Here is a 12,085-nt window from a genome sequence, read left to right as displayed (position 1 = left end):
GAGATCAGTAAGAATAACCCTTCCCGGAAGACACCCGAGCCATCGAAGGCCATGTCGTATTCGATCACTGGGCGGACTGAAAAATACGCTCTGTTCCGAGGGATCAGGGCACAACGTCCTTCAACTGGACTTCAAATTTCACCACTTCTCCTGCTAATCGGCGATTGTCCGTCACGCTCATATTCTGATTGACGCCAAATCAGTATCTAATTGACGGACGTCAGACTTGGGAACTGGGGACCGTTCCATGACTAAACTATCGTACGTGGTGGCTCCTCGAGGCCCCGCCTTTACTACCTTTGCTTGAGCCATCATCGGACTACATCGCCACGCAGCAGAAAAAGCAACGAGCCCCAGCTCTATATGCATCATCTTTCGTCCTCACTTGCAAGCGAATGCCTACACCCTTCTAACTTTTGCTTTGTAGAAATCTTCAGCACAATCTCGTCTTCGATCGCAATGTCACCTACACTCGGCGTAGCCTTGGGTCGAAGTTGATAATCGGTGCCTGTGATGTTGTGAAGGAGCAGCCTGGAAAGTCGAGGACAATCCATGCACATCTGAACGAGGACCCCTGCTACCTGAACGAGGGCTCTCGTTGCCTGTTTACATCCTTGTACTTCTTGTACTTTCAACCCATCCTCAAGTATTCTTCTTCAACAAACCAGGATTCGAATATCGAGAGCACCGCGAGTAAGAGAACCGCAGGCAGTTCCTTTCTGGACAATGGGTTCTCTTCAACCCTCCATGGTGCCTTCTCCCTTTGCTGGAATTCATCCCAGCCAACATCCCTTTCTTCATCAAAATGCGCCAGTTGTACCGTCAAGGAATGATCGGCCCGAGATTATGACATCCGTAAAATCAGAAATTACTGAACCGCCGCTTAAGAGGCTTCGGACAGAGACCGGTGCTATCGACTCCATTGCACTTTCCTCGTCTATTCCACGAGCTGGCCTACCGAGACAGCATGGCAGAGCCAAAAATTCGCTACAAGACCATGTCTTCGAAGGTTCGCAAAGCAACGGCGACTCTTCTGGAATACTGTCACGGGCTGTCTCACGATCATTACACACCTCAGCCACGTCGACCTCGGTTTCCTCATCTCTTGAGCCCGGAAAATCGTCCACACCCCCCTCTACACCCGCCACCTCTATCCCTACCCCTCCAACGACCTCCAATCTCAGTGACGTCGAAAGCAAGAAGTTGGACCTGCCGAAATGCCGGCCGCGGTCATCCATACCGTCTAAGCTGACGCCGGCAGTGTACGGCCAGCAGTGCGTGGCTGCGGCTTATGCATCTCGACTTGATCCATATGCACTGCATGAGAACGAACAAGAGCTTCTCCAAGACTCTCTCTGCCATATGCACGTGACCGTGTATCTGAACATTCGAAATGGCATACTCCGCCTTTGGACACGCAATCCAATGGTCAGCGTCAGCCGCGAAGAGGCGCTTGGTTGCGCGAAAGACTACCGATGGATGAACCTGGCTACATTTGCGTATGACTGGCTAGCGCGACACGGGTATATCAACTTTGGCTGCGTGGAGATCCCTATTCCAGTCGTACCTCCTCGTCGCGGACGTCGAAAGGACGGCCCCGTCATCCTCGTCGTGGGCGCCGGTGTAGGAGGTTTGGGGTGCGCGAGGCAACTTCAAGGCCTTTTCAAACACTATCGTGACTCCGACACTGAGCCCAGGGTTGTCGTTATTGAAGGGCGACCAAGAATTGGTGGCCGCGTTCACTCTCATCCACTTCGCAGTCTTCAGACTGATTCGCTACCAACGGGCCTCCGCCCCAAGGCAGAAATGGGTGCTCAAATCATTATCGGCTTTGATCGCGGTAATCCTCTCGATCAGATCATCCGTGGCCAGTTAGCACTTCACCATCACTTCCTCCATGACCTTTCCACGATTTACGACCACGACGGATCACCTGTGCCCAACAACCAGGATGAGATGGTCAGTAAGCTGTACCAGGACATTTCAGAGCGTGCCTTCGGTTATCGTTATGAGAAGCTTGTGAGACAAACGGCTGAGGGCGACCGCGATATGATCAACAGCGGCAGGGAAACAACCGTCGATGATGGTATCACGGTCAGGCAATGGGAGGAAGCCAGAGCAGCAGGAACTACAGATCTGCTAGTTCCCACGAAACACATCCGTCGACGCCGTGGGGTTGGTCACAACACTGGTGGTCAAGTATCGACATCACTTTCAGAACGAGGAATTGAAAGTGAGGCGGACGATGCGCCCGCTGCTCTGACAGCTCAGACAGCAGGTTGGAGGCTAAACTCTGGCTTTGTCACAAGCGATAGCCTCGAGCTAGATCAAGTCGCTCATGCGAGTGATGCGCAGAATCTCGGTGCCGTTATGGACGAAGGGGTCAATCAATACAGGGAGATGCTTCCTCTCACCCCCAAGGATATGCGCCTTCTCAACTGGCACTTTGCAAACCTGGAGTATTCCTTTGCTGCGAACCCCGAGAAGCTCAGTTTGACCCTGGCAGACCAGGACTCCGGTAACGAGTTCGAGGGTCTACACTCTATGGTCGTTGGAGGCTACAATCAATTGCCCTATGGGTTGTATTCTGTGCCTGACAAGCTGGAAGTTCGAACGAACAGGACAGTCACCAAAATCTCGTATGGCACCAACGACCAGAATAATCGCAAAGCAACTGTCTACTGTGCCGACGGTGAGAGGTTCGTGGGAGATCACGTAGTGTACACGGGCTCACTTGGTACGCTCCAACATCGAACTGTTGAGTTCGACCCACCTCTTCCGGAATGGAAGCAAAGTGCGGTTGACCGTCTGGGATTCGGTCTTTTGAACAAAGTCGTGCTTGTCTTCGATGAGCCGTTCTGGGACGTCGAGCGAGACTTTTTCGGGCTCCTCCGCACGCCAGAAAACCTCGAGAGCATGAAACAAGAGGATTATGCGAACAATCGGGGCCGTTTCTACCTGTTCTGGAACTGTATCAGAACAACAGGGTTGCCGGTTTTGGTCGGGCTTATGGCAGGCGATGCAGCCTATCAGGCCGAGCAAAGCACAGATGCTGAGATTGTCACAGAAGTGACAACACAGCTAAGAAACGTCTTCAAACACGCCACCGTTCCTGATCCGCTCGAGACAGTCGTCACCAGGTGGGCGTCCGATCCATTTACCAGGGGCAGCTATTCCTTTGTTGCTGCAGGCGCCCATCCTGATGATTATGAAACCATGGCCCGCCCAGTTGGCAACCTGCACTTTGCCGGCGAGGCTACCTGCGGAACCCACCCTGCAACCGTTCACGGAGCCTACCTATCCGGCTTGCGAGCGGCTGCGGAGATCATCGAGGCTACCCTTGGTCCCATCCAGATTCCCCTGCCCCTTGTGCCTGACAAGCCTATCATCAACGGGGCCACACCGCCAACAGTGGGCGCGGAGTCAGACACGTCGAAGCGCTCGGTCTCAGCGACTCCTCTGAGCCTTCCCAAGGGTGCCGACAAAAACCGTCTGAAGGCCTACGAGCAGGCCATGTGGACGGCCATCTACGCCGAGTTGGGTCCCGCTCCAACGCCCCCGACCAAATCGGCCCGAAACCCGTTCCTGCTCTACCAGAAGGACTTTTGGGTCAAATGCAAGGAGCAATGTGACGACGCGCGACGCGTAGCGTCAGGAAACCCCAGTGCGAAGGCGTCTCGAGACGACGTCCGTGCCGCGCTCGGCCTCATGTGGCGCAATGCTCCTCAAGAGCAGAGACAGCCATACATTGAGCAAGTCGGGGCCAATCGGAAGGCGAACGAGAACGCCTTAGAACGATTCAAGAGCGTGGCCGCGGAGTGGAACCAACGCTCACTGGAGGTGAAGGCCAAGTGGTGTGCGGAAAATCCCATTGAGACTTGGCAGGCCTCCTCGGATTCCGCGGCTTTGGGGGGTCAGGTCACCTGAAACTTGACCTTGAGCATTACCCTAGCTCTAGTTACTCTTACTTTCATCTTAGAGTAGTTAAAGCTTCAGGTTCCAAGTGATACCAGATCAAGGGCGCTCTGCATTCCCAAAGATACGATAAGGGGCTTGAAGCGCAAGACAGGCGCGCAGTCAGGGGACAAGTACTTTGGTAACAACGCACTGCGCCCACGCAGAACACCCGACTATCTAAACCTTTAGGTAGATGCAAGGCGCATCCATTTTTCCGGTGTCTACATAGTACACAGTAGACGCATGTCATGTCCTTGGATACGTACACGGACAAATAACCATGTTGAGCGTAGCAACCTAGGGACTCGATTGCTCCCGGGCATCGACACTCCATGTAGCAAACAGATCAATGGCCCCTTCATCTGAGACGGCTGTAAACAAGCCAGCAGGAAGGCGGAAGTGAACATGGATCGTTTAAATGTGTTTGGATTGATAGAGAGGAAATCTAATGCAGCAAAATCTAAAAGTTGGTATGCTAGCTGGCATATCCCGAACGCTGTGTGCTGAAAGTAATCACAATAATCGAGCTCGACGGAGCCGGGAGGTCAAAGAGATAGAAGGGGGGGGGGGGGGGGGGGTGGGGAGAGGTCGTGGATGAGTATCTATATATATACTTGATTGGAAGAAATGATTGTGCGGCGAAAAGGTTTTAAAGGACGGGTGTGGCCTTGGTGCCGTTGGTCTCGTTATGAGAAACTTCAAGGTCGGCGAGGTACTTCTCGGCTTCGAGAGCAGCGACGCAGCCAGAGCCTTGAGAATGGGAATGTCAGTTGGGGTTCCTTGCACGTTTTTACTGACAAACTCGACTAGAAGTGGGCGAAAGAAGTACTTACCAGCACTGGTGATAGCCTGGCGGTAGCGCTTGTCCTGGACGTCACCGCAAGCAAAGACACCCTCGACGCTGGTGAAGCTAGTACCGGGCTGGGTGACAATATAACCATCCTCATCAAGCTTGAGTTGGCCCTTGACCAAGGCATTTGCGGGGTCGTGACCAACGGCGTAGAAGAGACCATTGGCCTCAACAACCTCCTCCTTATCGTCGACGGTGCTCTTCACGCGCAAGTGAGTCATGAGACCGTTGGGTTTGTCCTCACCCAGAACCTCTGTAGCAACCGAGTTGAAGCGAACTGTGCACTTGGGGTGCTTGAGCAGACGATCGGCCATGACCTTGGAGGCACGCAGCTTATCACGACGAACCAAGACGGTAACGTGGCTGCCGTACTTGGCAAGGAACATGGCCTCCTCAGCGGCAGAATCACCACCACCGATCACATACAGAGGCTTATTGCGGAAAATGGGCACAGCACCGTCGCAGACAGCACAGGCACTGATACCGTTTTGCCAGTACTTCTCCTCGCCGGGCAAGTTCAAGCGACGGGCGTTCGCACCAGTAGCAATGATCACGGCGTCGGCAGTGTGAGCGGGCTCGCTGTCCGGGCCGTCGTTCCATTCGGTCCACATCTTGAAGGGTCGCTGAGACAGATCCAACTTGGAAATGGTCTCGGTGATGATCTTGGTTCCAAAACGCTCTGACTGAGCGCGCATCTTGTCCATCAACTCGGCGCCGCCGACACCGTCGGGGAATCCGGGGAAGTTCTCGACATCGGTGGTGGTAGTCAATTGACCACCGGCAGCGGTGCCGTTGGCGAGCATGCCCTCGTAGAGGACGGGCTCAAGTTCGGCGCGAGAGAGATAGATGGCGGCTGTGTGAGCGCCGGGGCCGGAGCCGATAACTGCGCGAGAGGCGAAAAAAATACCACCGATCAACAACTATTCTTCGATATCATAATCTCACGAGAAGGATGTCGTCTGTGCAAAGGGATCTCACTTACTAACAACTTTGGTGTGCACCATTCTGGCGGTTGTAGTAGAGTTGACGCGCGTGGGCGTCGTTAAAGGTTGCTTAAGTACCGAGGCAGAGGGAGGAGACTGTTGGTGCAGAGTCGATGAGGCTGCGGCAGCAGTGAATCCGAAGGATCGGAGGGCGGCGGGGAAACGGCGAAAAGTGGAGGAAAACAGCTTGAAGGTATTGCTAGTGAAGATTGTTGAAAGAGAAGAAGATCAGAGATCAATATTTGTAGGTCTCAAGGGGAAATTTCTCAATTCGGATCTGGGTCTTGGAAGGCCAAAGAAACGGGCTCTAGTGGGGTCTTGCGTGCTGAAGGTCTCTGGGATGACGAGAAGGTATTCTAATCGATTAGGTGTAGGACACTTCGGCGGCCTTCTTTTTCAATGTATCAGTACTGTAAGTCTGTTAGCTTACAAACACATATCATTACAGGACAGTTGACCCAAGCGCTGATTGAGGTGGATGTTCTATCACTTTAGTGACACAAGAAAGGCTGAAGCTCGTATTATTACGAATGGTGTTTGGTTATTACATTTCTAGCATTCCAGGTCGATACGGCATCGCATTATTCAGGTGCCTGCATCGAGACCCTCGCTTTCTAAGCAGCGGCACGTGATTTGGCCTCGACCCAAGTGGCCTGGGCGACTCTCGGGCTATTCCGTCTCTCCTTAGGCTGCAGGCGCCGAGATATCTAACATTCAGATGCAGCACGACTACTACTGTACGACATGCAGTAGACAGTAGATACTCGGTCAGCCAGGGTGCCGAGACCTGACCACAATCACCGGAAATGCATTGCTTTGGTCACTTGGCTCTCAAGAGATGCTGTGAAGAGATCAGGTTGGCAAACGCCACAATCGAGCCGTGCACCGCCACTCATTACATTTCGACTCTTTCGAGTCCCGGAAACCACAGCCTGAGACTTGCACCACCAGCAGTACCAGAGTAGTACCTCAATAGACGGCCGCATATGCATCGCCGTCTTGCACCCTTGGACAAATGCCACAATGCTTATCGCTTATCGTCGGGGATAGCCCCGCGAAATCACGCCATCTGACTCACCGCCCGTGTTTCCTGGGGAGTCGCGATTGGGCGGTGGATCTATAGTCTTAGCACGTCCTCTCAACCGTGCCAACCTTCAACGTCCATCCCATACGACTCTTCGCACTCTCGTTGTGTGTGGTCCTTCGTCACATATCAAGGTGGGCGGCGTGAGAAGAGAGAGGAAGCGGCTGCTGGGGTGATAGGTCGTGGGGTTGAATGCACCCATATTCCCTTGTTCGAGGTGGGTAGTTGCACTACGAGACATTGAAGACAATAGTGGACATTGAGGAATGAAAGCATCGCTTTCGTATTATAAGCCTCGAAGCCCTCACACTCTTTCATCTGACGTTAGTCGAGTATCTCAAGAGCTGGCTGTGAGACTACTGAAAAAAAAAACACGGAAATGATAAGGTAACAATATACTTGCACGGACGCTCACAAAACTCAACCAAAAACACTTAGTGTACATGCATAAATCAAATCACTCCAAACCACTTCTTGCGAGGACGAGGATAATCGTCTTCATACTCATCTTCTTCGTCGTCTTCGTCTGATCCGCCGGCTGGGCCGCCCGCGGACGGATGGTCCACTCGGCGTGGAACGGGTTCATGGACTTCCTCATCGCTTTCGGGGTATTCGTCGTAGTGAGGGTATGTGGCAGCAGCGTTCGCGCGGGTATTAGTAACTGTGTCATGGTCTTCGTAATCATCGGCATCTTCGTCATCATATTCAGCATCCTCGTCGTTTTGCTTCTCGTTTTTCCGTCGTGGCATACGGAGCCACTTGCGCCATCCCTTGACCACAGGGGTGGGCGCGGGGTCGTACTCAGTACCCTCGTAGTAGAGCGCCGGAACAAGAAGCTTGTAGGGTACGGTAATACCAGCTGGGTCGTGCGGGCTTATCTCAAGATTCAATGTGATGGCCAGACCTCCCTCCAGATTGACAAGGGCTCCAGCCCCGTCATCGCCCTGCTTTTTGGCTCGCTTTCTAGTGCCTTTGAGACTGAGGCTGGTGGGTCGTCGATGGAACGGACCAGGTCGAGAGGTCTCAGCAGGATCGCCAGGGAAGTAACTGTTGGCAGTCTCATTTGGCCGGGGAACATGCGCATCGACGCTGGCTCGTCGGCCCGAGGCCCCTGCGGCACGTCCGAAACTCATGGTACGCGTGGGTGGTCCGCCACGAGAGGACAATCGCCGGAACAGACCACCAGGTTTACCATTGCCGGGGCCCCTGTCTCCTCGTCCCAGTGATAATGTGCGTTGGAGCTTGCCAGGGCGAGGCTCGGGTGTCATTTCCTGTTCGGACTCGGGCGTACCGAGTGGTGTGGTGCCCGGGCGGTACTCTCGAATGGAGCACCAGTTACGTCGAGGGAGAAGACGTTTGTTGTTTCGCGGCTTGCCGTCGACGTCGTGCTCGAAGATGGGGATGACATCTTCATCAGTATTAGAGTCCATGTGGTGGATCGTGTTTCGCTTATTGAGCAGGTCCGAGATGATCTCGGTTTCGGGCACATTGGCAATGGCAGATGAGATCACATTAGGCATATAGCGGTAGTCTCGGTCTTTCGGGATGTCCAATTTAGGGTTCGAGTAGAATTGCCCGATCGCGGCCATGTTCACATCACCGCTACATGCAGGTCAGCACGCTGCTACAGAGAGACAAGTTGTCACATCAGGATGCAGTGCACTTACCTCAGGATTGTGACACGAACGGATTTCTCAGCGGCCAGATCTTGCAAGTCCTCGACCAGCCAAGTCCGTTCGGCCTTGAGATGCTTTCCGGCCCAATGGTCATCAAACACCTCCACATTCCCGCCGGAGCGATTGATGAGGCCTCCGATCATGCCGGCCTTACCAATCGACTTCCGACTATTCATGTAGTTCTTAAGCATGGCCTTTGGAGGCGCTCGAGTCAGCTTCGAGTGAGTAGATGGGTCGAGTGGGCTACGTACCACACGAGGGTAGGCAATCGGTACACTTGACAGGATTATCAAATGTTTTGTTCTTCCTTTCACGATTTCTCGATGACACCTGTCCCATAACAACTCATTGGTCTGGGGGCTGATAACCTCATCGTTCTGCATAGTTCAGTTAGCAGACGAGTCCAATATGTCCACGCAATACGGGCTTCTCTGATCACTCACCTGTCGCTCGGTTCGGCAATCCAGACCCAAAAACATCACGTCCCTACCCATCGACATGAAGAGATTGCGGCTTCTCTCCTCAATGTAGGGGCCTGGTTCAGCGCCGAGGAGCCAGCTAGGCTCGTCAATCTCTGTCTCGTCTCTTACGCTGTGATGCTGGAATAAAAGGTAGTATTTGTGGCCAATCTTGCCTATCCCAGATACGACCGCGCTTTGCATAAACTCGTCATTGTACGATCCAAAGCCTTCAAAAATTTCGTGGTCATTCCAGATGTTGACCATTGGAATCTGAGAATTGGCCAAGGAGAACAGACCCTGCGAAAACCACGAAGCATAGCTTTCGAGATAAAACTTCTCGAGTTCTGCCCGGAATTGCGGTGTCATGGGTGCACCATATCGGTCCGCGGCATTCTTGACCTTGATCCATTCCTGGAAAGACGGAAGATCCGTGATCACCTTGTCGTTGTAAATCTGGTCGCCACCCCCAATCATCACATGGAAGGGCTGGGTCTGATGCTCGTTCAGAACGTCTCTCCAGAGCGGATCGGGTCCGCATAGAGGGTCAGAATCAACATTCGGGCTGAAGCCGTTGCCACTGTGGAACATGATGTTCATCGGCTGATCTTTAGCAGGGACCCAGAATCCCAACGCTGGTCCTTGATTGATACGATAAGCAATGCGCTGCTGTGTCGTCCCAAGTTCAACCTCCATGCTGAATCTCCAGAATGTCACGTCTCGAGCTGCATCCGCGTAAAGACGGACTCCCGGAATGTCTCGATACAAACCGGCAGTCTCGCCATCAATCGGATGGATTCTGTTGGCTGGAGCCGATTGTTTGGCGCCGTCCGCGCTGTAATCGACTATGCTTGGTGATAGCTCGTAAAGTCCATCGTCGTTTTCGACTGCAGACAAATCCACCTCTTCCTCAAGATGTTCGACTGGCTTAGCATACAGTGGACGACCGTCGCGACCAACTTTCATGAGACCCGCTGTGGGATCGACGTATTCGGGAGCCAGCGCTCCATCTTCTCCACTGACGAATGCAGGCGGGGGAGGCAGAAGGTCCATAGGTTGTGAAAACATTCTCAATGTAGGCGGACTCTCATAAGAGGAGCGTGAATCTTTAGTGACAATCAGCACTGAGCCCCGCCAGAACTCTTTCTCCACGGGCTCATTGGCTTCGTCGACAAATACTCTCTTTGTGCCAGTGTATCGGAGGAGGGGTCCGCATCGCATAAACAATCTGGGCTGGAAGGTTTTGTGTGCAGTCACTCCTGTTTCATACAAATGTTAAGAGCTGCCTTCAGTTATAGAATGTGAAGATATGGTAGCTCTTACCTGTGACTTTCTGGGCTGCAGTTTGATAACCTTCTGGTAAGACCCTGCTTTTGCGCCGATCGGTTGAAATGCCACCTTCCCACCAAGCTCTACTTCGATCAATGTCCAGATTTTGATAGTCGAAATCGGCAGCTGCGAGGCGAGCCACAGGCCCATTTCGCCATTCGAAGATTGGTGGTGGAGTGGGCGGTGGTACATCGAAGGAGACAGTCTGTCGTGGTTTTGATCGTGGGAGTGAGGCACCAGACAGTGACTTGAGCGTCGAAGGGGATTCTCTTCTCTCTGCGTGAGGCACCATATTTGGTGCCAGCGGTGATGGGCCTGCATATTCTTGCTGTGACACTGAGCGAGAGTGTGTAGGTGCGCCAACCCATCCCCTGTGGTCTCTTCCAGAATTAGCTCTCATTGGACCGGTCGCCTTGGTTGGCAGGGGTCCGCTGCTATTAACTCCTATATGCTGATCGCCCCTCGTGGTGCGATTCTCTGGATATGAGCCATTTGCCTGACCCGCTCCACCATTGCGCACAGTGGTGAGCTGTTGACGAGTCTTAGGTACGGCGATCTGGGCGTTTTTGGCGGAGGCCACCGGATGATGGTCAACTCCTGTCGTTGACATTTGGTGCGAAGAATTCGGCGACTGCGAGTTGTGATTGATGTGCGCTTCGCCGCCGTTTCTACCATGAGCCGTGGCAGCAGCCTGCTCCTTTTCCAGCTTTTGTCGGGCAAGGCGTTCTCTTAATCGCCGTTCTGCCTCTTGTACTTTGGCACGCTTCTCCTCCTTGCTGATTCCAGACAGGGTAACTTCGAGCTTCTGCAGGGGTGATCGGTCTGAAGCCCAATCCTTCTTGGTGCTCATGCCACTGGTCGATCGTATTGTATTTGATCGACTTGGAAGAGACGAAGGACTCACAGCAATGGAATGTGCCATGTGTGACTGCAGATTCTCATTCTCTGATGTGGCGACATGAGCGCCACGGAAATAGTCCGCAGGAGGAGGACCGCGAGGAGTATTTGATTCCTCGTCGACATCTTGAGTGGTGTTCGCTGGTGCTGGCTTCCGTGTGGTGTAGTTCAGCTTGGCAGCTGTCCTGCCCGAGAATGATCGAGTCGGGGCCACTCCCTCTTCAGCACTCGAGAACGGCATCACGACGGGCTGTCCGCGAACGCTGGAAGCTCGACGGCCCATTTGGGTAGCTTCAAGACGAGGATCTCCATGAGCGAGATCTGGAGAAGCACGGGTTGCAGGTGCAGCCATCTTGATGAGATTACCTCTTGTCTGGGATAAGTCAAGCCCGCGTCATCAGACTGAACTGAATTCCTGGTGGGATGCTGTCTTCACTGCAAATCGCCCAGTTTGGTGCAGGCGGACAAGACTGCGATCCCCGCGGCGCTTTGTCGGGCCGTAACCGACTCTTGAGAGAAGCAAATCGATTACTGTAAGAGATGCACAATGCATTCACTTTTTCGCCCGAGTCAGCTCGAGTCGTGTCCGATCGTCAGGCACCTCTTCGGGCGGGGTGGCGGCGGTGACCAGGCCGAGCGTAGGACGATTTGCACGACGTCGGTCAGTGTTCGCTCAATGGTGGGTTGGATGCTCGGCGCCAGGTGATAGACACAGACACAGTTGAAGTCGCAGAGCCAACAATGCGACAATGGAGTGATCAAGTGCAGAGGATCGGGAGTCAGGTGCGATGAAGAATGGATCTCCGCGTCCCTCTCTGTTCTATACATTGCGATTATCCCGGTGGCTGGTA

The 12,085-nt window shown here is 53.4% G+C and overlaps 3 protein-coding genes across 3 annotated transcripts; 1 reads left to right on the top strand and 2 right to left on the bottom strand.

Moving 5' to 3' along the window:
- Nucleotides 1-747: 747 nt before the first annotated feature.
- aof2 (putative lysine-specific histone demethylase Aof2) lies at nucleotides 748-3,927 on the top strand (the record flags this gene model as incomplete). The annotated part of the gene is made up of 1 exon (XM_056935855.1): nucleotides 748-3,927. The coding sequence occupies one exon, from the start codon at nucleotides 748-750 to the stop codon at nucleotides 3,925-3,927; it is 3,180 nt and encodes a 1,059-aa protein (XP_056788779.1).
- Nucleotides 3,928-4,606: 679 nt separating this feature from the next.
- On the bottom strand, nucleotides 4,607-5,811 carry trr1 (thioredoxin-disulfide reductase TRR1; the record flags this gene model as incomplete). Its single annotated transcript, XM_056935854.1, has 3 exons — nucleotides 4,607-4,707; nucleotides 4,791-5,690; nucleotides 5,790-5,811. The coding sequence occupies 3 exons, from the start codon at nucleotides 5,809-5,811 to the stop codon at nucleotides 4,607-4,609; spliced, it is 1,023 nt and encodes a 340-aa protein (XP_056788778.1).
- Nucleotides 5,812-7,326: 1,515 nt separating this feature from the next.
- N7539_006251 (uncharacterized protein) lies at nucleotides 7,327-11,586 on the bottom strand (the record flags this gene model as incomplete). Its single annotated transcript, XM_056935853.1, has 4 exons — nucleotides 7,327-8,476; nucleotides 8,542-8,927; nucleotides 8,994-10,267; nucleotides 10,332-11,586. 4 exons carry the CDS (start codon nucleotides 11,584-11,586, stop codon nucleotides 7,327-7,329), a joined length of 4,065 nt encoding a protein of 1,354 aa, XP_056788777.1.
- Between the last annotated feature and the right edge of the window lie 499 nt (nucleotides 11,587-12,085).

Source organism: Penicillium diatomitis, assembly GCF_028827545.1.
Source record: "Penicillium diatomitis strain IBT 30728 chromosome Unknown utg000008l_segment0_segment0, whole genome shotgun sequence".
Taxonomy (NCBI): domain Eukaryota; kingdom Fungi; phylum Ascomycota; class Eurotiomycetes; order Eurotiales; family Aspergillaceae; genus Penicillium; species Penicillium diatomitis.
Note: the sequence above shows the minus strand (reverse complement) of the source record. Positions and strands in the feature narration are given on the sequence as shown.